Here is a 27221-nt window from a genome sequence, read left to right on the forward strand (position 1 = left end):
GATGCTGGAGCTTGTCCCACCCACCTCCTGCGCCCAGCTGCAGGTTCTAGCTACGATGGCCAGGTCCCCCAGGTGCCCCCGGGCGTCCACCTTCAGCTCTAGGGGCTCAGGCCCTTGTCCCTCCTGACGGCCCTCAACTGGGTGTCCCGACACCCAAAGCCGTCCACGTCAAAGCCCGGTTTGTGGAAAGGCGAGTGGCCTACCCAAGGCCACAATCCAGGTGTCACTTCCATGGGACAGGGGAGGCCTGGCCAGTCCCCACCCAGATCTGTCCAGGCACCCTTCCCCTGGCACCCAGCAAGCGGCCACTGAGCCCGGGAACCCAGGACCCCTTCACATCACATCTGCAGCCCTAGGCCATCCTAAATCCACACTGGCCACAAGACCGAGACCCTGGGCTCCCCACTCGAGCGAGCCGCACATGCCTGAGACCACCGCCGAGGCCGAGGGCCAGCGCAGGTCCTCCTGTGGGGACGCAGAGCTGAGATCAGGGAGGGAACAAAAGGACACAACGTGGGTTTCTAATCCAAACGCACTTGTCTTTATTCAAACCAGGGTCCAACCGGTCAGTGGGGACGCCCTGACACCACGTGCGCGCGCGAGCGGCTGACGAGGCCTCCCTGTCCCTGGTGCAGGGGCGGGCGCCTGCAGAGGCTGGGCGGGCGCGGCCCCCACAGCGCACCGGCCAGTGGCGCCGGCAGGTCAGTCGACAAAAGCAAGGAATAAACAAAAAAACAAAACACGCTCAGTAGACTTCTTCTGTAAGCTCCCAGAGTTTCTGGACCAACGAGCCCCAACCCTCAAAGCCCGGAGGGAGGGGCTGAGAACGCCCCTCACCGCCACCAGTGCCGACGGAAACCCTGCTTTTTAAATTAAAAAATAAGCCAGTATACATCGTAGAAAATTTCTCTTAAAAATCTCACAATTTGTAAATGTATATTTTTTTCTTTAACATAAAAGTTTACAATATACGGTAAAACAAAAGGCTCAGGAAAATAATTTCAAAAAAAAAAAAGGAAGAAAAAGAAACCTGAAGTTTTGAATTAAAGCTGAAGACTTTTTTTTTTAAACCCTGTTGTTGAACCAGTGACTTTTTTTTATTGTGCTGATGGGTTAGAGAAAGAAATATGTTTAAAAACTTCAGTCCAGATACCCACCGCCGCCTCCAAAAGCCTCTCGCCCCCCTCCCCCCACCGTCGAGTCGCTATTTTTCTGCCAAGTTTGTGATTGTCACGAGTTCACAAGTTCTAAATCCTGGGTCTCAGCCGCCCTGACGTCCGCAAGGTGCCGGCCAGCTAGCGTCGGTACGGGTGGAACCCTTGCACGTTGTGGTTCTGACCTCGTCCAAAGCCACTGCCGCCGGCGGGGGGGCCCCCCGAGCCTGGCACCGAGGGGCCCCCGTAGGAGGGGGGCTGCTGGCTGGGGTCTGAGAAGCCCTGTCCGAAGCCAGCCAAGTCCTGTCCGTAACCTGCAGGGGAAAAGCCTGGTGAGCCGGGGCTGGACGGCAGGTCCGAGCCCATGGCTGAGGAGGGGTCCGCACCTGCATAGCCCAGCCTGCTCCCCCACAGGACCCCGACCGTCTCCGCACAGAAGGAAAAGCAGCTCAGAGAACCCGAGGACCCCCTGGTCTGTCCCATCCGTCTCCGGCCTCGCCTCCCCACCTGTTCCCAAGGACCCGCGGGCTGGGCCCTGGCGGCCCATCTGAGCCCCTGCAAACCTGAGCTTGGAGACAGAAGAGCGCCTGGCCTGGCTCGGGGGCCGGAGGGCTTGCAGGAAGTTTATTTTTGAGTGGAATGCACGGGAAACGGACACAGCCCCCAGAATCTAAGAAAATGTCAGACTAGCGCCAGGCCTCCCCCGCCCCCCGGCAGACCCGAGACAGTCCTCCCTGCAGAGTTGACCCGAGCCGGCAGCGCCGGCAGAACCGGCGGGGGCGGGCAGAGTGCCCGACGCCGGGCAGGACTGCCCCGCAGGGAACATGCGGGCGGAGACTGCCAGGGCCGGGCAGGTCACCCCCACCCCCCCAAAACAGGACCTAGACCCTGCACTGCTGACCTCAAAAGGCATGGGAGGCGCTTCCAGAAAGGGGGCTGGCACCAGACTGCACACCGGGATGCAGGAGTGTCCTGGGGCCCCGGGGTCCCAGTGTCCCAGCAGAGGGTGTGAGAAGGCACGGGGTGCCTGGGGCCGTGGGGCTGTGGCCAGTCAAGAGCCTCGCCCCGGCAAGGGCCCCATCCCGAGGGCACCGCCGGGTCCACCCCCACCCGGGGCGGCCGCTGCCTGGGCGCAGGCCGAGTGGGGGCCGTGGAGGAGGAGGTGCCACCTACCTAGGCCACATCACTGCTCAGCCTGACCATAAGAGTGTAAACAAAGTATGGGCCCGAAGCCCGACGGGTCTGGAGAATAGGTACCCAGGCCTGGCAAGAGACGAGACCAGGGTGACTACCCCAGGGCAGCCTCAGCAGAGGGGCGGGGCCACGCTGGCGGGCGGCACACCCCCACCCAGGGCTGCTCAAGCCGACACCTCCTGCTCCGGGGGTGGGGGGCGGGGGTGGGGCAGGGGGACAGGAGACAAGCAAGGTGCTTGGGGACCGTGGCCAGCCACAGTGCCAGGGGACAAGACTGCACGGAGTTTTGAGCAGCTGGGAGTGGCCAGCCGGGACTACATCCAACCTGCAGACGCTGCAGCCTGGGGCAAAACGGTCTGAGCGATGACATGGCTCGGGCAGACCCCCAGATGGGGAACCATGGGCTAAGGCTGTGGCTCTTGTAGGAGCCCTGGGAGGCCTGGCGACAGGTAGTCCCACCCATGTGGCCCAGCAGAGGCAGCAAGAGACCCCCAGACACCTGGCCCAACCCTGTCCTCACGTGAGCTCCTCCCACACAAGCCATAGGTCGCCACCCCGCAGACCCCGGGCTCAGAAGCACCTCCTCTGTGACCAGCCCCTCGCTCCAGTGAGGCCCACAGTAACAGCCCAGGCAGTGCCTGCCGCCCACCAGAGCCACGAACCCAGGGGGCCCACGGGTGCCCGCCCCGCACTCTGCACTCAGAAGAAAACAAGACAACCAAGGAACAGGGGGTGCCCCGAGGCGCCCCGTGCCATCCTCCTAGGGGCCCTGTCACAGCTTCGGGTTCCCAAACCCACAGGCCCTGGAACACTGGCTGCACGATCAGTGTTTTTCTAAGACTAGTTCCCTAGCCAAAACCCGAGAAACCAAAACCTGCTCGTGTTCACTCTGCTCGACCCTGCACGACAAGCCCCCGCCGAGCGGGGTCCCCCACCACATTCGCGCTGGCGGGGAGGAAGGCCGGAGGTGGGGGGAGCGGGGGTGGGGGCAGGAAGGCCAGGGCGGGGGGCCAGGCCCCGGGGGCCGCAGGCCTCGCCTGCAGGTCTCCGACTCACCGTACTGACTATAGGGGAAGTCCGGCTGGGCCGCCGGAGGCTTGCTCATGTCTGGGGCGGCCTGAGACGGAGGCGGAGGGAAAGCCAGAGGTGCTGCCCCTGGAGTAGCAGGTGGAGGCGGAACCCCTGGCGGGGCGAACTGATCCGGGGGGGGAGGTGGAGGCCCGTAGCCGAAGCCTGCGAACAGGAGAGACAGACACAGACACGGCCCAGCCTACCGCAGCCGCCCACACTGCTTCCTGCCTAGACCCACGGAGCGGCCGGGCCTTGAGGATGTCCCTAGGGTGGGCCTGGGGCAGCCTGTCGACCCCCCAACAGCCAGTGTTAGGCAGGGACCCCACGGGCAGTGGTGTGAGGACAAAACCTGCCTGCCGGACACAGCGCCGCTCCCACAGCCTCCCCCGCTGTCCCGCGGCTCGACAGCCCGTTTCTACCCACCCACCTTCTGGTTAGAACCAGACACGGCCCAGGCCAGCGAGAGACACACCTCTGCCAAGAGGGACCACATTGCCGTCCTGTGACCTGACTCAAGCCAGGGCACACTCTGACCCGCGCTCCTAAGCCCTCCCCAGCAAGACTGTGGGACCGGCGAGGCCGGCCGCGTGACGCATGGCAAGGACAGCCATCAGCCACGGTGCCCAGCCGAGGGCTTCCCGTCACTGCCGAGGACCCAGCCGCCAGAGCTCCTGACGCTCAAGCCCCTCTCCGCGGAGTCACAACGTCAGGTCCAGACGCCCCAGCAAGGGGGCACATGTCCCTCTCGCGACAGCTGTGCCACCCACACGACACTCCAAGCTAAGGGACCAGGACAGGCAGCAGCCCAGCCATGTGCCCCAAGCAAGTGCCAGGCATAGGCTGAAAGGGTGCATCTCTTGGGGGGCCCCCAGCCCGGCTCCAGGGGCCCGCAGAACTTACTGAACTGTGGGGGGGCACCGTAGCCCTGTGGGAAGCCCTGAGGAGGGGGGAACCCTCCAGGAGGCGTGGACACGATGTACGAGGTGAACGGTGGGGGCGGCGGGGGCGCTCCTCTCCCGGCAGGCGGCGGGCCGTAGCCACCTGGAACACCCGCGCAGAGGGGAGTGAGGGGGAGGGCGCGCGCACGGCTCCCGCCGCCCAGACCTCCCGGGGGCCCACCCCGCTGCAGATTCCATTCTCTGCGGGGCCCACAGATAAGGACTTACCAATTGCCTGTCCTGCTGGAACCCACATTCCTAAACAGGAAAACAAAGAGGGTGGTGGTTGTCCTGTGCACAGCCCAGCCGAGCAGCTGACCCACCCCCAGTGGCACTCGCTCCGCTGGCAAAGCCCTTCGGCAAACACCCTCCAGGGGCCTGGCACCCTGCCGTACTGCGGGCACAAGGGGACGTCCCGGCCTCGAGGAAGGTGTCCGAGGACACACCTGGGCAAAGGGCTGCCACTCGTATCCTGCTTCTCCGAGGGAAGGCTCTCCCGGATGGCCCTAGTCTGTCGGTCAGGCGGCCCCAGCTTCTCAACAGAACCCATCAGAAAGGGTGAAGGGGACACCCACCGACTAGGGGCCCAGAAGCACAGATGGGACATCAGGCTGGTTGGTGGGAGCCCCGGGCCGGCTACCAGCCCAGTGCTAGCGGGCAAGAGCTTCTGGTCTCAGTGACTAGTCTCCTGTGGCTATATTTGGGTCTCCCCCGCCAACAAAGACTTTGTTTGATAGCAATCGAGCACAAGCAGGGGGAGCGTCAGAGGCAGAGGGAGAAGCAGGCTTCCCGCCGAGCAGGGAGCCCAAGGTGGGACTCGATTCCAGGGCCCCAGATCATGACCTGAGCTGAAGGCAGACACTTAACCGACTGAGCCACCTAGGTGCCCCTGGCTGTGTTTTATTTTGGGGGGGAAAACGTTTTTAAAAAGACAATCTGCCAACTTCGGCGGGTGCGGGGTTAGGGGCAGCCCAGGTGCCTCTGCGTGCACACAGGCCCATCTAGCCTTCTTAGGCCCCTCCCTGGACACTGTTTCTAAAGGAGGCGGAGGCTATCAGATCCTGTCCTGGGGGCTCTGGGAACCTCAACCCTTTTGCCAGGCTGACCTTAAACCATCCTGCTGACCCTTCAGAGAGGCCCTGACGGCCCAGGAAGCTTCCACCCGGAGCCCAGCGAGCAGGAGCAGATTCAGAAGGTCCAAGAGGCGGGACCCTGTGCTTGCTTCCAGCCAGGCCAAAGCCGGAGTCTCCCTCAAAGCATCTTCTGAGCCTCTGAGACAGCCAGGCCAGGCCCGCACCCCACTCCATCCTCACTGAGAACCGTCTGTCATCGGCTCGCTGTCAGTGGCAGAGACGGCCGCCGGGGTGCGGCCGCTGCTGGGGGCGAAGGCGGCAGGGATGGGTCCCCTGAGCCACCAGAGCCTCTCACTGCCCCCTCAGAACCGTGTGGCCCTCCTCCATAGCATGGCCTGTGAGGCAAAGACACTCACACAGCCCAGCGGGGCACAGGAAGAGAAAGCCATCTGCCCAACCACAGGTGGGGAACCGGGCTGTGACCCAAGCACACCGCCGCCGAGGGTCACAGCACGCTCAAGGTGGACCAGGTGAGGACATGGAAACCGGCCCCTTCCTCATCTGCGAGCAGGCTGGACAGTGCCCCTCTGGGGCCTGCCGGAAGGTCTGGCTGCTAACAGGTACCCAGCACGGAGCTGGGCACTGGCCCTGGGGCTGGACGCAGAGGGGCCCCGCCTCTGCCTTCATCCGTCCCTCAGAGGCTTGTGTGCCTGTCCAGTTGGCACGTCCCCCCTCTGCGGCGAGTCTGCAACGCCTCCGGCTCAGGACCCCGGCCTGCACGCAGGTCTCCCTGAAGGGGCCGCCTGGGGGCAGGACCCGGTCTCGGTGCCAGAGCCTTACCTTGCGGGCCATATCCTTGCTGCCACGTGGGTGGGGGCTGGCCTGCCCAGCCATTGGCAGCACTGGGCACGACCCGACTGCCCCACTGGCTGGCACCTGGCTGTCCCGGCGCTTGGCTTTTGCTGTCCCGTGGCTCAGCCCGTTTAACTTCCACCTAGACAAATGAAGCTCTGGTTTAGGGAGATGCCAAGGGTCCTGGACCCCCTTCCCTTCAGACACACCCTCAAATAACTTATGACTACACTTAGCATCTTATTATGACTTAAAACTAAATACTTAACTATAAACCTTATTTAGGCCAGTATTTTTTTCTTTAAAAATTTATAGTTTTTTTCTCTTTTCTTTTTTGCTTAAAACATGTTTCTCAGGTACAACAGGTGCAACCGTAAGCCATGTAAGCCCAGCCTGCTGCAGAGCACGGGCTGAAGGCCAAGGACCCTCAAGAGCTTTGTGGGACAAGGGTCTTTCAGACAAGGTGGAAAGACAACTTTCTCCTTTGATGGCCTCATCACCCCAGGGACACAGAGCCCAGGACGGGCCGAACCATCACAGCCTCTTCCAAGGCCTCTCCAGGGCCTCTCCTTGGCTCAGGCGTGGCCGGAGCCAGATGCTTTCTGAGCTCCGCGGGGAGGACGAGTCTCGCTGGGAGGAGCCAGGCCGACAGACTCACGGGCCCTCCAGAGCCCCCCCCCCCCCCCTGCCTGGGCTTTAAGCTCATACCTGAGAAACACAGTTGGCTTACTTAGGTTTTTTATTTAAAAATGTCTAATGGAAGATAAAGACTTACCTTCCCCAGGCTAACGCTTAAAGAATCTCAATTAACTCAAAATAATGTCAGAGGGAATGGATGTGATAAAGAGTCTTACATTACATCTAACAAAAAAAGTAAACAAACATGCAATAAAATGGACATTTGAATCAGTAAGCAATCTTCATACTGTGTTCGGTCGGCAGCCCTGGACCCTTCCTCTTTTGGACGCTGTCAGGAGCCGCAGCCCCGAGGACGGGCGCAGCGGGAGTGAGCGTGCGCGCCCCCTGGCACTGAGCGCTGTGGCCGCCAGCAGCAGCCCCCCCCACTGCCGGGTTTAGATGCGGCCAGACTGACAGTCCGAGGTCCCCCAATTACAGGGCTGCCTCAGCATCTGCGTCTCCAATTTTTTTTCTTTAGCGATAAATTTTAACGAGAAGGAAGAGACAGTAAATCCCCTCGGAGTCATCCTTGGGGTCTCACAGGCTGGTGCACTAAGCATTACGTGTTCCAAATTCCAACAGTTCTGCTCGGGGCCCCTTCCTGCTGGAGAACAAACAGGAGGTGGGACAGAGGCAGAAAGACCCCACCTTCCTGATGCCCCAAGGACACCCCATGGACAGGAACAAGATCCCCCTTAGCTCGAGGCCACGTGGCAGCAGGACCAAGGAGCCCTCAAAGAACTCCAACGAACGAGTCTACATACTTTCCTTAAGGGAATCTGGTTTCCGCTTACAAAGCAAAGCAAGGCAGCCCTTGCATGGTCCCCCCTAATTTTTACCCTCTTCCTATCAGAACATGGATGCAGCCACTGGCACTCTGGTTTTAATGAGAAGTGGGACCCAGGCCCCTTAGGGAGGTGAACCCCCACCGAGAACCGAGGGGCTGCCGTGCCTCGCCCGCCAGTGAAGGTCAGGCAACGGAAGAGGACGAGGCTGGGGGCTGCTGCCGGGGGCTGGGCTCTCTCGCGTGTGCACCTTACTTGAGAAGCTGCGTCCCACACCGAGGAGCCACCTCAGTCCCCACTCTGTGCTCTGTGTGGACCAGACTCAGACACCGATGCATCCCACAAAACCGGGGTGGGGCCGGCCGCCTGCGGTTGGAAGCAGGTCCGAGTGCTTATATGGCCTTTCTGCCCCTGGAGCAGGACCGGGCCTCCTCCACGTTTCCAATGTCACAGTACCTTCAGGAATCGAACGTGGACTCCTCTGAACTGGTGTTCGTAACTGGCAAGCGTCCCTGAAATCTGCTCGCTAATTTTAAACTAAAAGCTTCAATGAACGTTGGAGCGAGATTTGCGTGTGCTGCTTAATCAGGTTCAAACGGAATTAATTAAGCAACCAAACCTCAGGCACCTCTATGTAAAAATAGCTCCACGCGGCCGTGTTTACCGCGTGCAGGGAGCGGGCTGTGGGGCTGGGCCAGGAGAGGCAGGAAGCTCGGGGTGCCTCAGCTCCTCCACAGGACCGTAACGGACAAAAATGGGCCTGCTCTCGTCCCAGGGGCAGGGCAGGGCAGTAGCAGCAAGGAAATGCCTGCTGCCTGTGAGGCGACCGCGGGGACCGCTGGGGGTGGGGGCGGTACAAGGGCAGAGACAGGCATCCTGCACAAACAGGGGCCCGAAGCCTCTCGCTAACTCTCAGAGACCCCACACTAAGACCCTCTCCCAGCAATCTGTTTGAGGGGGGACTCCCCCCGAGCCCCGGGGGCCCCGGGAGAGGAGGAGCGGGCGCGGGCTGAGCCTGCCCGCCGCCGCGGCAGCAACACAGTATGAAGATGAAACCAGAGGTCACTTGACCGCACGGAGTTAAGTACTACCGAGAGCATGTGGCTGCGGCCGGAGTTCCACAGTAAGTGACCCAAGTAAAGGAGAACCAATCCTTCAGGATGTTTACGTCTCTTTCAGTTTGACACGGACCCTGTTGTCACAGGTCCACTGCCCACCGCGCGGCACGGGGTGGCAAGAGGCAATTGGAATGCGGGACAGACATCTGAAGGAGTGGTCACTGAAACCAAGCCTGAGGCAACCTGCAATTTCACTGGAGGCCAGCCCAGGAGGCCCCCGCAGACCGTGCCCCTCGGCCGGGGGGCCACCGCCACCCCCCCCAAACCGGTCCCAGTGGATCCAGAGTGAGGGGCTCTGGGAGCAGCGCCGGCGAGACGGGAGACGCCACGCTGCAGGCAGGAGCCCTCGGGCAGGACGGGGCGCTGTGCTTCTGCAGGAGCCAGAGCCCACCTTGCCCTATGTCCCAGGCCCTTTTTCTGCTCAGGATTTGTATTTTCCAGTGAAATCCCTAAGTTGCCTAAAACTTGGTTTGGTCTTAAGGTAAAATAAAACTACAACTACACACTTTTTTGCCCATGATGTCGTGAAAATGCATGTTGACAGCCTGGTCCACTGATTGTTCGTCCTCGAAAGTAATAAATCCAAAACCTAGCCAACGACGAAGAGTGAATCAAGGTAGCAGGGCGTTGTGACACAAAACAGGGTGATGAACAGTATCAGGGCCGGGCCGAGGGGGTGCCCAAGGGTTTCAGGGAAGCGAGTGTGTGCGGCTGTAGGGCAGGGCCCGAGCCGGTGGTGGAGCCCGAGCTCCCCGTGGAGACACGCTGGGAACCCCCCCCCGGGGGGGGTGGCTGGCCTCTGAGGGAGGCGCAGCCTGGGCAGGAGAGAGGCCCGGTGCGTGGAGCGCGCCAGAGCGCTCTGGAGGGGGCCGCGGCGCACCCCTGCGAGCAGGGCAGCAGCCGCGAGCTCCGCCTCCGCGAGACGGGGTATGTGCCGTGGGTGCGCGGCTGCTTTTCTGAAACCCGAGAGTCTCCCCCTCGGCTTGCAATTCGCTTTGCGACTAGGTCTGACGGCAGCCGTATTCATGGTTCTAGCGCGCCGACCAGACTGCGGTGTCTACAGTTCGTGCCTCGCTAAGCTTAGCCAACGCCGTTGGATAAGCCCAAGGAGTCCCGTCCGAGTCACACACGTATGCATACAGGTGTCTACCTCACGGACCTACGCACAAGGTACACAGAGATACAGGCCACAACGGGTTCCAGCAGGTCAAACTCTGCTGGCAGCAGCGAGAGCAAGAGGCACTATGTCGTCAGAAAGAGAATTTTCAAGGGAAAAAAATTTAGCGTTTCCCAAACACAAGGAAGTGGCAGTATAAACGAAGTTTGGTCGGTCCGGGTGAGAGTGGCCGCCCGGCTACCGTGGCGTGTCTGGTCCTCAGTCGGCTGCACTGTCTCCCCGGGGCCCGACTGACTAAGCGTGAGAGGCGGCGAGCGGCAGGCAGCTGCCGGCAGAGCCGGGGGACGAGGGCGGCTGCGGGGAAGGGCTGAAGGGGGCACGGGGTGCTGGCGGGGGCGGTGCAGCTGACCCTCCCTGGCCGACGGCCAGAGCCTCCGAGGACTGCGGGGCCAGAGCGTGCAGGGAGGGAGCATCGATCGGGAAGGGGCGGCCAAGCCCGAGGCCTCTCAGCTGCGGGACAGGGACGCTGGGGCTGCAGCCACCGGGCCGTGGCGAGGTGGGGGGGACTGCAGGCATGACGTGGGGCAGGGGGGGCGGACAGCTCAGAAACCAGGGGATGCCAGACTAGCAGGGAGGGACACCCGGGACTCTGGAGGCTTGACGTGTCCCTGCACGCGCGTGTCTGAGCGGGACTACGCACACGCTCACACGAGAATCTGCACACGGCGTGAGGGCAGGGGTGGGGTCACGTCTGCGGAACGATGACAGCAAGACACACGGAAGGAGACAGGAGCGGGAGCGCGGGCCGGGGGGGCAAAGAGAAGGTGGGAGTTGAGCAAAGGCAGTGGCCAGGGTGAGGGGCGGGACCAGGGCTTCACTGTCCCTAGCAAGACACACGCAGAACCCTCGGGACAAGGACCGGGACACTGTCTCAGGTCAGCCGAGAGGGAGGGGGGAGGCGGAGGCCTGGAAAGACCTGGAAGGGGAGGAAGCAGGAGGACCTCTCTGGGACGCCCCTCTAGCCCACGGGGGATTCCTGCCATCGCTCCCCCCCTTCTGCTGGCCTCGTGCTCGCAGGGACCCTCAGAGCCCGATGTGGAGGACATTGTGAGCTCCCACGGGAACGTGGGCCCCAAGGTCAAGCCCAAAGCGCTCTCCCCACCAGCTCCTCCTGTCTTGCACCCCCAGCCCACGGCGGCTCGGCGTGCTCCCCGGGCCCAGGGCGAGGCCTCAGGGCGCCGACTGGGGGGGTGTGAGTCTAGGAGCAGCCCTCAGGACCCCCACGCCCTGAAGTTTCACGAGACCGGAGGCGAATGGTGGAACACGACATGGGTAATGAACAGCACGTTAGAAAGTTAACATTTTCTCCAAGTGCAGGAGTTTGTGTCTGTAGCCACAGGGCTCGCGCGGTCCGTTACTGCGCGAGAGGCGGTGAGTCTCGGGTGGGGAGCCCCGGGGCGGGGCGTCTAGGGACGCATCTGTCTGTCAAAAGGCGACATCACCACTGAGGGAGCGGCCAGAAACACACTGAAACTTCGTTTACACCCCACTGGAGCGAAGCCCGCTCCGTCCTCTGACTGCAGGACTGGCCTGTACCTGTGTGACATAATTTAGCACCTGGAGAAGAGAAATCTAAAGAGATATCGTTAATCACAAACAATTCACAGAGAGAAAAGGAGAAACAACTTACTTAACGTTACTGTACTTTACTACGAGACACTTAAGTACGTCACTAAGCATGTATGTCTATGTTAAAGTTAAGCTAAGACTTAACAGCTTAATCGACATGGAGTGCGGATACGTCACTTATCACGGAGGGAGAGGATGAAGTTCAAATGGCAAACTATTCTCCAGCATGGCGGGCGCACGCGGCGGCGGCGCCGGCTCTGCGCGGGGGCCTCCGACGGGGCTGGGGCAGAGGCTGCGCGGCGCCCGGACGCCAGGCCGGCTCGCGCAGCCGGTTCCCAAGCGGCGGATGAACCCAAACAGACGGGCGGGCACAAGCAGCAGCAGCCACAAAAATAAAATTGCAAAAATAGTAATAATAAACAATAATAATAAAAAAGGGCACAGAAATCGGGTGCCTGCTGTCCCGGCCCCACGAACCAGCTGGGACGTGCGGGCGCGGGCAGCTCCCGGAAGCTCCCAGGGACGCCTGAGGCGGCTCCTTACTCTCCTCCCGCTGCCCCACGGTCTTAGGGGAACAAGAAACAAGAAAAACAGGGAAAAAGCATGGGATGGATAAGAAAGTCCACGTTCAAGCCGAGCTGGGGCAGACCTAGCCTGACGCCACGGAATGAGACCTGCCTGGGCAGGGGCTCCAAGCGGGACGCGGCCCGGAGTGTCCAGGGCGCCGTCTGAGAAAAGCAGCAAGCTCTCAGTCCATGTTTAAAAACAGAAACCATATTGAAATTCATGTCAGGTTGCAAAAACTTCAAAAGAACGAGCCAAAAAAACCCGGGGACGTCTGACCTTGGGAAGCAGACAGGCTGGGGCTGCACAGGAAGGGCCTACGTTTGAGTCGTGTCTCGAATCACCCTTCTCTGCGGCGAGCTCGCTACCACCACCACCTAATTGTGAAATAGTTTGCCATCTGAAGGGGAAGGTCAAGGACAAACTCCATCTCTTTTACCTCGAGGCCTCTGCTTCTCTGCGTCGTAGATCATAACCACTTCTGTGACCTGCAAGAGAGACGGGTGTTCGAGAACCCGGGAGCCACGGGCAGGCACGAGCACGTCCGGCTGCCGAAGACTCCCGAGGCAAAGGACCGCCGGGGATGTCTCCAGACGTTCCCCAGGGAGGCCCCGAGGCAAGAGGCTGGACTCCTGACGTTTGATGCCTGAGACTCAGGGGACCCGCAGGAGGCTGCTTGTGCCCCGAGTGCTCACGGGGAGGCACGTGGACACCGGAGGCCCCAGCCCCACGCTCCAGCCACAGGACCGCAGGGCGCCCTTCCATTCTCAGACAAAAACCAAGGCCTGGATGGCGGGACAAGACCCAGAGCTCTGGTGCTCGGCCGCACGCTCCGAGACCATCCCACTGCTCAGCACTCGGCTGGACACTCCCCGACAGGTGTCCGCCTAGCCAGCAGCCCTCTCCCCAGGGCCTCTGGCTCACGGACCGCCTTTCGGCACAGGCTCCGGCCCAGGTCCTCTGCATACTCGGGAACCACCCCCCGACAAGCAGGTGGCAGTGATGCAACAGGGCTGTCCCACCGTTGGGAGTGTGGCCCGGTGGGAGCCTGGGGAGACCCTGTGCCTTTGCCTCAGCTGACTGGACGGCCCCCACACGAGCCCGCTTGCTAGCCCCGTCTTCTGCCTGCCCTACTAGAACTGAGTCTCCTGGAGGAGCCCAGGTAACTCTAAACCCCCATAAGATTCTCAAAGATTTCAGCCTCTTCCAGAAACAGCCAGCCTTGGGAGAAGGTCTGCTGTCACTGAGGAAACGCTGCGCAGGGGACAGACACCTCGCCGGCGAGTGCCAGGCCAGCTCCTTTTAGGCCGCCAGACCTGGGCTAGGGTACTCCTCACCTTCCCACCGCGCCCCCCACCCCACAAGGCATGGCAGGCTGGTTCCCGGTTCCCACAGTCGGGCCGAACCCCGCTTCTCCCGGACACTACGGAACGCTCCCCACCGTGGCGCTCACAAACCAGGGGAGAGCCTTCCAGACCAGCCTGGCAAGCTTCCACTGGCCCAAAAAAGCAGCAAAGCCCCCCCCCCCCGGGCTGTGGCTTGTTCTGGGGAGACAGAGGCCCAGAGGACAGAGCTGCCCAGCTCCACCTCCAGGGACACCGGGCTCCACCGCTCCCACCCGGACCCGCGGTGCTCTGGGGCAGGAACAACTCACCACTCCGAATTTCTTGAAGTATTCCCTGAGCTCTGTCTCACCACAATTGTGAGGAATCCCACCGACAAATATTTTATTTGATTTACTGTTATCGCTCCTGGGTCCTTTCTGCTGTTTTAAGAAGGAAACAATGGTTAGTCAGTGTGGGGAGACCTCACGACGCTCCCCACAGTCAGGCTGTGACGCATGCCACACTGGTCTTAAGACCCCGCCCGAAGCCAGACCGAAGCCCTCCAAAGAGGAACCAAAGAGAATCTGAATCTGAAGCCAAAGAGAATCAGCGAACTGTCCTAACGCTTCCCCCGCCTTCCTCTGGGACCCGCGGCGACAGGGGTCTGGCGTGGCCACCCGAACGCACGCGCGGAGCGAGTGGCGGGTCCCGTGGCGAGTTCCGAGTCACGAGAGCGAGAGCAGGAAGCTCTAGCGTCCCCGAGGGCTGAGCGGGGTGCTGGCAGGACAGAGACCAGCAGTTTTCCGGGGCTGACCGAAGAGGATGACGGGGGGCTCCCCACGCCTCGCCGGACCCTGGTGACCCCACCCTCTGCAGGGAGGGCCCCGCACCTTGGAGGCAAACACTTGCCCGAGCTCGTCCCTTGTGGACAGAGGAGGCCCAGACCTTGGCTCCGGCTACTAGGACGCCGGCTCCCCCGACCCCTCGCACCGTCTTTCCTGTCCAGGGCGCCAGGGCACCGTAGTCCCAACAGCCCTGGACCAACACCATGGGGGTCTGGGGCGGGCGAGGGTCTCCCAGGTGCACTTAGGGCTCGAACTCCGTCAAGTGTTTGCTTCATCTCGGCAAGGCTGCTGAGAGACTCGAGGACACGAGGAACCGAAGAGAATCTGAATGTGGCCACGACTCCAGTCTGAAGAGCAGAGCCACGGAAGCCGCGGAGAATGACCCCAGAGCCGCAAGGGCCCCCGTGGGCACAGCAGGCGCCCGGAGCCGAGGCCGACACCCCCGCTGCGGGGACAGGCCTTGCGTGAGATACCGGCTCCTGCACTCAGGAGTGGCAGATCCAGACGGAGGTGCGACAGGACAGAGATGACTAGGAAAATGTTAACAACTGATGGGTCTAGGCCATGTGTTTAGGTGTCTGATGTACTACTTTACTGATTTCTCCAAACTTCCCAAAAAGTTTCCCAATAGAAAATTGGGAAAATAAAAACTATTTCAAGGGTCTGAAGCCCCTGTCTTCCAGCAGCGGATGGATCTTGCTAGAAATGCAGGTTCTTGGGGCCTGGCCCGGACACGCCGACCAGACGTCCGCCCTGCCTGCTGCCCAGCTCTGGCCAGGCCCCTCTGCCGGGACAATGGAGTCCTGGAGGACGGTCTTCTCCGAGACCTACTGGGCTGGGGAAGGACAGGGACGGGACGGTGGACAGAGGAAGGGTCTGCTCCAACAGGCCTGGCATCAGGGGCCACACAGCTCCCAGAGAACCCCTGCGGAGCCCCACACCGGCGGCTTCAGAACCAGCTCTTCCAAGCAGCCGGCTCTCAGACACGGCTGGCTGGGCCCTGGCCCCGAGCCGCAGCACCCAGATGGGAACGGCCAGCAGGCAGAAAGGAGCGGGGGACCAGGGGCTGCACTGACACAGCCCCCTCCCAGGGCAGGGTGGGAGCCCCCAGGGAGGAGAAAATGGAACTCCTGATCGCAAACAGGTGTGGGAGGCCTTTTTCTTGTTTCCAAGGTAGACTAGGAAGAATATTCTTGGCTACAAAGTAAAACACACACCCACTGGATAGAGTCAAGTGACTGTGTGCCGCTCCAGCAGTAAAGCGCCCCACTGCCCTCAAGGGCCACAGGAAGAACCCCAGGCGGGGGGCGCACGTCCCCTCCTGCGGGGCCAGGACACCGGCGGAGACGCTGCCCTGCCCAGCCCGGCCTTACCCATCCTTCCTTGGGCCGCGTCCTCTCCGGCTGCATCCCTCGAGGCGTGCACGGCTTCGGGTCGATCTGCAGAAGTTTCAAAGGAGTCAGCTGTGACTACGAAGCCACTTTCTCTAGAAGAGGCGTCCGCACGGCAAACGAGCCCTTGCTCCCAGTCACTCCACCCCAAATCCAGGCCCTCCGGCCCCCTCCGGCCCCAGCCCAGAGCTCCAGCCCCGCTGACCCGCTCCCTCACGGGCACACCCGCCAGGCCCAGCCGCAGAGGCCGGCTGACAGGGCAGTGCGCGGCAGTGGCGTTGGGACGGGGGAAGTGGACTCCCGGGAGGACCACTTACGTTTCGGCCGTCTAGTGTGTGTGGTCTGCTGGCCAGCACCGTCCCCACACAGTTTGGGTCTTTAAATTTGACAAACCCAAAGCCTCGAGACTGGTTGGTGGTTTTATCTTTCATGATCACACAGTCTACGACTTCTCCATACTGGGAAAAGTAGCTGCGTAGAGTCTCTGCTCGGAGATTGGGACAAAAACACACACACACACACCGGAGTGTTAAGCACTGGCCGCCCCGCTGGTGCGCCACGCACACAGGCACACACGCTCCCAGTTCTGCAGCCTGACCTGGAAAGCGTGGAACCAGCCCCTTGTCGACTGGCTCAGCAGATCACTGGCGGGGAGGGGGAAGGGGAAGACCGTCCAGGACAGGAGACCCATGGGAAAGGACGGGGTTCAGGACACGGACACGTCATGGCTTCCCACGGAGCAGAACGTGTGCAACTGGCCACGGCAGCGGCCGAAGGCATCAGGAAAAGGGAAGTGGAAGGCACTGCTCAGTGACCACCAGGAGTGCCAGTTCCCACAAGCTGCCTCCTCCTGAGCCTGAGCTCACGGCCGGCGCCGGCAAGCCCCCAAGCCTCCACACCCCGCACAGCAGCCCCTCCACCCTCCATAGCGCCCCCAACTCTGCCGACACATGAGGACGGGTCCGGGTCAGGTGCCCCCCACCCCGGGATCCAAGACAACGCTAAGTCAAGAATCAAAGAAAACAAGCAAAACCCTGAAGTAACAGCGAGGCGCATTCACACGACTTGAAGACCAAGGTCATCAGCCTGTCTGCGGTGCGGGCACGCAGCCGGCCCCGCCACCTACCTTGGGTGGTGCTCCAGTCCAGACCGCCCACGAAGAGCTTCCTGCAATTCAACAAGAGAACGTTCAGGGTCAAGACAGTGCTCACCTCCACCATGCAGCCATCTGCCCTATCCTGAGGTGGGACTCCTGCCCTGCCCCTGACCGCGGAAGTGAGGCAGAGATGCTGCCTTGTATCAAGGTCACGGCAAGGACATATGTCCCCCTCAACCATCGCTCAGCCTCGTCAGCTGCAGACACAAAAACCGACACGGAGATTGGCCAAGATGGTTGCGAGTGAGTCACAACATGGAAGCAAAGACGCGTCAGGGCGCCCGGGGGGCTCCGTTGGTTGAGCGACTGCCTTCGGCTCAGGTCATGATCCCAGACTGCCCGGATCGAGTCCCGCCTCGGGCTCCCAGCTCCTTGGGGAGTCTGCTGCTCCGTCTGACCTTCTCCTCGCGCATGCTCTCTCTCACTCATTGTCTCTCAAGTAAATAAATCAATCAATCTTTAAACAAACAAACAAACACGACATATCAGAGCCACACGTGCCCGCGGGGCAAACCGGTGAGAATACGAGACCTCGGGAAATGGACCAACAGGAGCCCCCAAACCCCAGGGGCCTCTGGGCGGGGTTACAGGGCACAGGGCCCCAGCGCTCCTGCAAATCGTGAGGACTTAGGAATCAAGGTCTAAAGGCACCTGCGACAGACTGACTGAGCAGGGAGCGGGATGCCCCAGGGGAAAGTGTCACGTACCTTCCCTGTGGTCACAAGGAAGGACCCACGAATCACCGGACGGCCCCTGGAGCCTCAGATGTGGCACCGGAGCCCCGTCCCACGTCTCCCACCCCAGGGCAGCTGGGGCTGTCCTTTCGGGCAGACACACGAGAACTTTCCAGAAGAACCCCACTGTTGCCCCAGCTGCCAACCTGCCCCTCTTCTGCACAGGACACCTCTCGCGCAGCCCCAGACACGCAGAGCCCTTCCAGTTCCCCCTGCCCCTGGGGAGGGGCTCCACACCCACAGGCCACAGGGCAGCATGCACCTGCCCCCCGGGCCTGGACTGGCTGGGCCTGAAGTGAACAGAGGCACCGGTGCGGGAGGAGGCGGCCCATGTGCTGGGGCTACTCCAGGCCTCACTGTGGCCAAGCTCCCTTGCGTCTCCGATAGGCCCAGGCCCCTCAGACACCACTCAGGCCACCCACAACATGTGCGGTGGCCGTGACAGCAGAGGTGGGGGAAGGGGTCACGAGCACTGTCACACGCAGAGGGGGACCCGGATGCTAACGGGCAAGGGCTTCAGAAGGCAGCACATGGCCAAGGTTCCGTCCCCGTCTGAGACTTAGGGTCCTGCAGTCCCCTCGTCTGGAGCCGACCACACCACACTCAGCCTGAAGACAAAAAGACCCCCGCAAGCCGCCAAGGAACAGGGGGGCCCTGTCCTCCACCCCAGGACAGACCCCTTCGAGGTGGCCGGCGCACCTGCCACCCCCGCTGCATCCGGGGATCGAGCTTCTGCGTGCCAGCCCCTGGCAGGGTGCCTCCCACAGACAGCAGGACCGCCGGGGCCTCGCTCCCAGGGCCTTCTGAATTCAGTGTGTGAGAAACACCAGCCCCACTACCGCAGAGACAGCCACGCCCATCCTCACAAGGGCCACAGACAGTCCACGGCGCGGTTCGCCGGGCCGAGGAGGGGTGGGGACAGGAACCCCTGGCCGAGGCCACGCTCAAGGGGCTGTGCAGGCCGCAAGGCCGCTCTGTGAGGACAGGCTCCCGGAACGTGCTGATCAAGCAGCAGAGGGAAGCTTACGCTTGGGGCTCATTAGCTGAAACTCGTGTCTCCTACGCACCCCTCAAAATCAGGCCAGGCTTCCTCCCGCAGGCAAACAATCCCAGGGGAGAGGGGCCCCCCGTGGCCAGCCAGGGTGCTGCCCCAGCACGCTGGGCCTCAGGCCCCGCCCACCCTCGCAGGGCCGGGCACCCAGCGGAGGCGCAGGCAGCTGCTGACTGAAGGCCCCAGGGCTGGCTGGCGCCGCGCGGAGCTGCCTGTTTGCCCACTCCTTGCCCGCAGGAAAGCAGCGGGTTTGCTGTGGAAAAGCAGATTCATGCAGGAAAAAGACACCTGCAGCCTTCTCAAGCACCAAAACCTGATTCACTGAGACAAACCCCAGCGCCCGTCTAGCGAGCCCCAACCAAACGGAAGGCCGCACGCAGGTGCCAACCCAGCAACCCAGTCCTGCAGCCCCCGCCCACCTACGGACGAAGGAACTCGTCGGACCAGTCCAGGTTCCACCCCTCACGGAAATGCCAAAATCTGGCACCAAGGAGAACAGGCCAGACACACCACCGAACTCTGCCCCACGGACCGGGCCGTGAGAAGCCGGCAGCACTGCACCTCGTTTCTCCGCTGAGCTGCACTGACTTCAGAGAAGGCTCCAGGTCTCAGAAGAGCGCGGGGGGGGGGGGGGGGGCGCCGCAGGGGGACCTCAGCGCTGAGCTGGCGGGGAAAGAGAACCTGGCTTCTCCGGCCACTATTTCGCTCCGTCCCACAAGTCTGAAGTTACAGAAAGTCCTCGGCTGTGAGAGATCTTCACAACCGAGGAACAACAGGATCTCCCTGGCCCCTGGCCCTGGGCTCTCTGAGCTGCACACCCGGGGAACCTTCATAGCAGCTCCCCCGTCTGTCGGGGAGAGCGAGCACCCCAAGCCTCCAGGCGGCACCCGACTAGCTGCTATACCTGTTCCCAGCTCCTTTGCTCCCCCTCCGAGGGCGGACTTCCCCCAGGGGAACACGCAAGAGCCACAAGGTTCCCGAGGTCCTGGGAGGCCACCTCTGAGCTCCAGCACTGAGCCCCACTCCGAGCCCCACAGACTATGGGGCCTCCAGCAGGACTAGCCGGGAGCAGCTCCATCACGACCCAAGCAGCAAAACCGTGCGCAGTCACTGCAGACGCGTGGGCAAGCCTGGCACAGGGCAGGGAATGCACGGCCGGCCAGCAGCCCTGCGGCGGCCCAGGCGGACCCGTGGGGCACCGCGCGCATCTCAGGCCTGGGCGAGACTCTGCGGACTAAGGGCCCAGCTGACCGCGTGCACCCCACCCCCAGCCCTTCCCTGCTCTTGAGGGTACAAGAGTCATGACTCAGCTGAAGCTGAAAGTCATGGGCCCCCTCCCAGTTCCCAAACCCCCCCAAACCACCAAGGGGCCCTCCTGGCTCCATCAGGCCCTGCCAGGTGACCCCGAGTCAGGCAACGGGTAATGCTACTACCAGAAGGGCCCAGGAGAGGTGGCTCCCTGGGCCCGAGCCTACAGCAGGTGCTGGGGACTCCCTCTTGCAAGGGGCTCTGCACAAGCGCCTGGCAGCAGCAGCTCTCTTAACCCTCCCGCCCCCCACCCGACAGGCTGGAAACCCCCGTGGAGGACGCCCCGTCTGGACCCGCGGTGCTCAGGCCAGCCGCTGTGGCTCCGCCCCTCCCAGTGGGCAGGCAGGCTTCAGAAAGTGCCCCCTCGCCTGCGAGGCAGCGGCAGGGCACGTCTTGGCTCCAGAGGCCTAGAAGTCGAGGGCCTGGGCTGAGCGCGGCCGCTCCGCCAACGGCTCTTCTGCCTGAAGTGCACAGCGCAGAGCCTAGTCTGCACCGTCCTGCCCCTCCGGGGAGGTCGCCCGGGGACCGGGTCTCCCTGAGTATGTGCTTGTCCGCAGGGAAGGCAGCAGCTCTGGAGCGAAGCACACAGCACGGGCCCGGCAGCCGCCCCACAGCGGCAGACGCCAAGTCCTGGGGCTCAGGCCCTGCCCGCAGCAGCTCAGGCTGCCCCCCTGCCAGCAAGGGGAGCTCGCCCCCTCCCAGACCACTGTGGGGGGGCGGTCAAGTGACGCCTGCGAGAGAAAACCCCAGGACGCCCTGGTGCCTGGCATGAACTCCCCCCCCCCCGTGAGGCCCTCCACCTGCCCTCCCCCAGGCAGGACCAGTGTCCCCCAGCAGCACTCCCTGGTACCGGGCAAAAGCCTCGGCAGACAAGGGAGGAGCTGCTGCCAGCAGAGCACGCACGTCACCTGGTGAAAAGTGCTTGACTCACGGCCAGCACTGGAGACACAAGTAGTGACCCAGAGCACCTCCCAATGTCATGGTCAACATGACAGACGCCAAGCTCGTTCCCACTGGAGCAAGCACACCTAAACCACGGGAGGACGCGGCAGGGACGCCCGGGGACCCAGGCTGGAAAGAGCAGATGTGACCAAACACGTGTCTCATCCGCCAGAGGATACTGGGGAGCATCTGGGGACACAACTGGGGGTGCTCCAGCACCGAGTGGGCGGGCCTCAGGGATGCTGCTCAGCCCCCACAGTGGCCAGGACGCCCCACATGTCCGCACTGCTGGGGACTATCCAAAGTGCAGAAGAACAGCATCTCTACCTTCGACCCCCAAGTCTCCATCACCCTCTCCGCGGCACGACGACAACCTCCTCCACAGTCAGGACCTCTCTGAACCCGGCCATCAGGACCCCTTCCACACACGGACATTCACCCGATCCCCACTCTTCCAGGGCCAGGCCTCTGGCCTCACCTGACTAGCACTGCAGCCGGGGCCGGCCGGGCTGCTGGGACCGGGTGGGGGGGGGGGCAGGCTGCCGGCTTTCCCAGCTTCCAGCTCCAGCAGCCATGGGCTCCCGCCACCTCCTGGCACCTGCTCTCACAGGGACGCGCGTGCTGCCGCTTTCTCTCCACGGAGCCCACCTTCCCCCGGGACTCTTCCCTGGACAGCGTCCGGCTGGCCCTACCTTACGAGCAGCACACACACCTGCACACCTCTCTCAGCTCCTCAACACACGCCAGGGGCCCCGGAGGCAGGTGGCACAGGACACCTCGGTCCTAATGGGAACCGCCCCCCCACGACACTGTGCACACCCGCAAGAGACCCAGCCTCTGCGGGGCTTGTGCAGAGCTCCTGCACCAGCTCCTGACCTGGAATTGAGAGACCCTTCCAAGTGGCCCTTCTAAGATCATGGCACAGGAAAGAGGACAGAATGCCCTCCCCGCCCCCCAGCAAGGTGAGTGCCTGTTCCCCCTCATCTCTGGCCCCAAGGGAGGTTATCAGCGTGTCACACAGCTGCCACATGGGGCCCCACGTGACCCTGCTGCTCCTATCAGCCCTCTGGCCTCCAGACCCAGCCTCCCTCTGCTCTGGCTGATCTGTGACCATCGGAAGGCTGGAAACGCTAACTGAAACCACCGGTCTCAGCCAACTTCCTCTCTCCCGCCAGACTTCCCGGGGACCGCTGAGCCGGCTTAGGTACAGCCCAGACTCGGTGACGCTCTTCCCTGGAAGGCTCAAACGCAGGAGGACAACCCCCCACTGGACTGTACCCCACGTGTCCACGCGCTTCCTGAGGCCCTGCCCCTGCACCCGCACACGCGGTTCCTGTTAGAGAAAGGGGAGCAGCCCTTCCCGCCTGTGGAACGCTCCCTCGGGAGCCACTCGGACGAGGCTGACCACAGACCCAACAAGGGCGACCGGAGATGAAGGGGCATGTGGTCAGAGATCGTTCAGGCCTGTCACGGCCCGCTAACATCTCCCATCACCTGGATCTGAGCACCACACTCGCTCCCACGTGGAAGCCACCCACAGTCGGCAACCGCGTTCTGCTCACAGCAAACGGAGCCCAGCGGGGTCACCGTACTGTCCGAGGACAGCCGAGCAGAGCACGGAGATCAGAGTGGACCCCGGACTCCCACATCAACGGACCAGAAACAAGGATCCTGTACAAAGCAGAAACTGGTCAATGGATTTTAGCAACAGCCTTCTACCTGCAAAGCAATTCAAAGGTTCTGGCCACCGGACATTTACGACGTTAGAAGTCCCGCGATCCGCGCCGACGTGCAAGCGTGGGCAGGGGAACGCGGCCAGCCAGGGTACGAGACCCGCTACTAGCTCCGCGGCATCCCCAGGCTGCCTCTGCAGACCCAGGCTTGGATCCCTGCAGCACACCTCGGGGGTCTCCGGGCCCCCTTCCCTCCTGAGCAAAAAGCAGTGCAACGCCGGAAGACCCCCGGCCTGGGTGCCGCGAGGCTGTGCCCTGGAAGGCCGGCGGACTCACCAACAGGCTCTGCCCCACTTCTGGAGCACTTTCTCCCTATACCCTGGCTTCCCGTCACAAGTGCACCCACGTAACACAAAGAAGCCGTCTCCCAGTCTCCGGACACGCTCTGTAAAGCGAGCCAGGCTAGGAGCTCGGGGTCCTGCCCGCAGTGCCCTCCGCCCGCGGGGTGGGAAGGGGGAGCCCCCGGCCGGCATGTTCTGTGCACAGCCGGAACCGGGAGCTGGGGGCCGGGGGAGGCCGGTCAAGCACCTGAGCCCACGGAGCAGCATACACACGGCCACGGAACCCCAGCCCCGAACTGCACGGGAAACCGGCTCCGGAAAGCCCGGCGGCCGGCACCGGGCCGCGCTCCGCAAAGAAAGCCAGACCACGCCCCTCAGCCGGGGCCGGAACGGGTTTCCGAGCCCCTCGGGACCCCGCTCACACCTCGGGCTCCTCCGGCGCCGACGCAGCGAGCACTGCGCGGTGGTCCCGGGGCGAGCCCTCGCCACGGCCGCCCCGCGGGTACCTTCCCCCTCTTTACAATCCGCCTGCCGGGGGCCGGCGGGCGCGGGGCCGGGAGGGGCTCCAGCTGCAGACCCTCGGCAGATGGCCGCGGCGCCCAGCGCTCGGCGGCGGCCCGGGGGCCCGGCCCACGTGACGGCGGCGCTGGCCCCGGGTCCGCGCACCTTCCTTGTTCTTCGCGCCCCGGCAGGGGCTCAGAGCGGCCGCGGGGCGCGCCGCCGCCCGCGGGGCAGAAGTTGCGCGGCGGCCCAGCCCGCAGGGCCGAGGCCGGGACCGCCACGTGCGCCGCCCCGCCAAGTGGGTGCGCGGGCTGGGGGGAGCCCCGGGGGCCCCGGGGAGGCCCGGCCCCCCGGCGGCCGCGGCGCCCCACGACCCCGGCCTGCCGTTCCAGATCCACCCCCCGCGGGAAGTCCACTCGTCGAGGGCACCGGCGTCCCAGAGCCCCCGGCGCCCTTTCCGGGTCCCCCTCGCGCAGGAGGCGGCGGCGGTCCCCCCGGACCCTCTCGGGCTCCGCTCAGGGCTCCCCGGCCACGACCCCGGGCGCGGGGGCGGACATCACGGCCCGGGCCGCCAGGCTCCCCGCTGCCCCGACGGGAGCGCCGGGTGCGGCGGCGACGGGGACGCCCTGACCGCCCCCCCACGGTCCGGCTCCGGGCCGGGTGCCCCCCCCCGCGGGCCCTCCCAGAGCCGCCCCGGCCGGGAAGCGGCGGGACGCCGGACTCCCGGGCTCCCTCCGGCTCGCCGCCCCCCGGCCCCGGCGGTCCCGGCGGCGGCCCCCGGCCCCCCAAACCGCCGGCCCCAGCGCGGCCCGCCGGCGTGACCTTGACGGGGGCCGGGGCGGCGTCTGGGCGGCGGCGGCGCAGGCCGGCGCGTCCTCACCCGATCTCGTCGGCGCCCGAGTTGTTCATGGCGGCGGCGCTCGGCGTCCCGGGCCCCCTGGCTCGCTCCCGCCTCCGGAAGGTCACCGGCCCCGGCGCCCTCCCCACAGCTGCGGCCCGGATCTGCGCAACGGCGGCGGCCGCGCTGCCTCCTCCCCTCAGCGCCAACGGTCACCGCGCGCCCCCGCGCCCGCGCCGCCGCCCTGCGCACGCCCGGGCGCGCTCCCGCACGGGGCCTCCGGGGGCGGGGCCAGGGGTGCGCCCGCCGGTGTGCGTGCCTGCGTGCGCGCCTGCGTGCGGAGCCGGCGCTCGGCGGCCTGGCCCCTGCGCGGCGAACGGCGCCGCCACGGAGCACGCTGGGAAGTGGAGTCCCGCGCGCCGGCCCCGCCCAGCGGAGGGGAGCGCGCCGCCGAACGGCGTGCGTGCGTGCGTGCGCGCGCGCGCCCGCGGGCCCTCCGAGCCAAGCACCGCGGGGCGCAGGCGCGGCTGGGCTTCCTTGTTTGCGCTCAGGTCGGAAGTGGCACGCGGGGTCAACGGCGGGCAGAGGCCACGCCCACTGCGGGGTCACGCGAGGCGGCGGTGCCCCTTTCCCGGTCGGCGTTTCGGCCGCGACCGCGGCGCCCGCCTGACGCGACGAGAGGGCGGCGGCGGCCGGAGAGGCGTCCCCGCCGCGTGCCCCCGTCGCCCGCAGATGCGGGTCTGGGGGCCCCGCTGCAGACGGCCCGCAGCCCGGAGCAGCCCGCCCGCCCGGTGTCCTCGGGCTCCGCCGGCGGCAGGTGCCTGTACTCGTCGGGGTCAGCCTGAAGCGGCGGAGGGGCCGGGTCCCGGGCGGGCGGCGCGGGCCCCCGGGCGCTTCGGGTTGGCCGAGCACGCGGGCCTCGCGTCCCGTAGAGCGGCCCCTCCGCAGGGCGGGCGGGCAGCGGGCGGGGCGGGGCGGGTCGCGGCGGGCAGGCGGTCCGTCCGCGCCCCGGGAACCGCCCTCGTGCACGGCTCCGGCGCTGTGCCGTCGGAGGAGGCCGGACGGGAGGCAGGCACTGGTGCCCCGCGGGGTCCGCGGCGCGCGGAGGAGAAAGCGCTGGGCCAGGCTTAGCGGCGCGTCCCCGATGCGGGGAGCAAGCAGGAGGGAGCTCGGCCCCACTTCCAGGAATGTGTCCCGCACATGCGGGCCCCGCCGTGAGCGCAGAGAAGTCCCGGGATGCTCCCAGCTGTTAGAGGAGCCGGAAAGGCGTCGGAACCCGCACGTCCATCCACGGGCATCCGCGCAAGGAACCCACAGAGGGCCCGGGTGAAATACACAGGATGCGGTCAAGTGACGGAAGCCAGACACCAGCTGTTCTAATAATGTATTCTTGAAAAGGTGGACGCCGGGGTGCCTGGCTGGCTCAGTCAGCAGCTCTGCGGTGGGCGTACAATCTACTTAGAAGGTCCGCTGACCGCGCAGGCGGGGTGCCCGGTGGAAGAGCGGAGTCCTGCACCTGCCACGGGGGCAAACGTGTTAGGGCTTTGTATGTTTACTGTGTGTATATATTTTTTAATCTCATTTATTTATTTGAGGGAGAGAGAGAGAGAGCATGAGTGGGGAGAAGGCCAGAGGGAGAAGCAGACTCCCAGCCAAGCAGGGAGCCTGATGCGGGACTCCATCCCAGGACTCCAGGATCATGACCTGAGCCGAAGAGATTGGCTCAACCCACTGAGCCCCCCAGGCGTCCCTACTCCGGTATCTTTTAAAAAAGATAAACCAGCGGGCACCTGGGTAGCTCAGTGGGTTGAGCCACTACCTTCTGCTCAGGTCATGATCTCAGGGCTCTCTGCTCAGCAGGGAGCCTGCTTCCTCCTCTCTCTCTCTGCCTGCTTGTGATCTCTGTCTGTCCAATAAATAAATAAAATCTTTAAAAAAAAAAAAAAAGATAAACTAGCCAGTTTGTTTTTCCCTCCTTCCTGACTCATTTCCTACCTCCTGCCCCAGAGCGAATGCTGTGACAATGACAGGTATGTGGACACTTCTGAGTTTACTTCTAACATGGAGACATGCATGTCCAATCCACAAAATATAGCTTTGGTCTCTTTTCAAATGCTGGACAATAAACATAAAATTCAAAATCATAACCATCTCTAAGTGCACCACTCAGTGGCCGGAAGCCCTCACATCACCCTCTGTCTCCAGACCTCTCCATCCCCCAAACGGAGACTCTGTCCCCACGAAGCACGGACTCCCCAGCCCTGCCCCAGCCCCCGCTCCCACCCCCTCCTCTCCGTGCGGACAGGACTCCTCTGGGGCCCTCCTGGGAGTGGGGACCTGCAGGATAGGTCCTTCTGGGTCTGGTTCCTCTCGCTGAGCTCCATGTCCTCGAGTCCCTCCCCGTGGTGGCAGGAGACAGGGTCCCTCCCTTTCTTGGGGTGAATGATATCTCAGTGTGTGGATGGACGGGCAGGTTGTGTTTATCCTCCATCTACTCACAGACATTTGGGTGGTTTCCACCTCTGGCCGCTGTGAACACAATGTACAAATATCTGCCCTATCCCTCTTAATTCAAAAGTTTTGTCTTTGAAGTAAGAAGAGGGGATGCCTGGGTGGCTCAGTGGGTTAAGCCTCTGCCTTCTGCTCAGATCATGACCTCAGGGTCCAGGATGGAGCCCCCCATGGGGGCGGGGGGCATCTCTGCTCAGCAGGGAGCCCGCTTCCCCCACCCCGCCACGTCTCTGCCTACTTGTGATCTCTGTCAAATAAATCTTTTAAAAAAAAAGTTATGGGACGCCTGGGTGGCTCAATTGGTTGGACGACTGCCTTCGGCTCAGGTCATGATCCCGGAGTCCCGGGATCGAGTCCCGCATCAGGCTCCCAGCTCCATGGGGAGTCTGCTTCGCTCTCTGACCTCCTCGCTCATGCTCTCTCTCACTGTCT

The 27221-nt window shown here is 63.6% G+C and overlaps 1 protein-coding gene across 3 annotated transcripts; it reads right to left on the reverse strand.

Annotated features, from left to right (window-relative positions):
- Positions 1–518: 518 nt before the first annotated feature.
- DAZAP1 (DAZ associated protein 1) lies at positions 519–24543 on the reverse strand. Of its 3 annotated transcripts, XM_045087811.1 has the most exons (13): positions 24321–24543; positions 16861–16901; positions 16052–16218; positions 15717–15782; positions 13828–13938; positions 12613–12661; positions 9370–9452; positions 6271–6424; positions 4586–4615; positions 4320–4460; positions 3405–3581; positions 2328–2417; positions 1333–1468 (listed from the first exon to the last, which is right to left on the reverse strand). In XM_045087811.1, the coding sequence occupies exons 1-12, from the start codon at positions 24347–24349 to the stop codon at positions 2338–2340; spliced, it is 1128 nt and encodes a 375-aa protein (XP_044943746.1). In that variant the 5' UTR covers positions 24350–24543; the 3' UTR covers positions 1333–1468; positions 2328–2337. The 3 variants fall into 3 exon arrangements, with proteins under 3 accessions (XP_044943744.1, XP_044943743.1, XP_044943746.1); XM_045087809.1 differs by lacking the exon at positions 2328–2417 and having other exon boundaries at positions 519–1468; positions 13828–13935; positions 24321–24542; XM_045087808.1 differs by lacking the exon at positions 2328–2417 and having other exon boundaries at positions 519–1468; positions 24321–24541.
- Between the last annotated feature and the right edge of the window lie 2678 nt (positions 24544–27221).

The sequence above is a fragment of the Mustela putorius genome, unplaced genomic scaffold (genome assembly GCF_011764305.1).
Source record: "Mustela putorius furo isolate JIRA1106 unplaced genomic scaffold, ASM1176430v1.1 tig00000095_pilon_pilon_pilon, whole genome shotgun sequence".
Classification (NCBI taxonomy): domain Eukaryota; kingdom Metazoa; phylum Chordata; class Mammalia; order Carnivora; family Mustelidae; genus Mustela; species Mustela putorius.

What these genes read in the sequence shown, in the direction of transcription:
- DAZAP1 (XM_045087808.1), bottom strand. Translation starts at nt 24,349, where the DNA reads ATGAACAACTCGGGCGCCGACGAGATCGG. An exon ending in CGGTGCCCCCCCACAGTTCA is followed by an intron (nt 3,582 to 4,319) that starts GTAAGTTCTGCG and finishes TCCTGTTCGCAG; the next exon opens with GCTTCGGCTACGGGCCTCCA. An exon ending in CTTCCCCTATAGTCAGTACG is followed by an intron (nt 1,469 to 3,404) that starts GTGAGTCGGAGA and finishes TTTCCCCTGCAG; the next exon opens with GTTACGGACAGGACTTGGCT.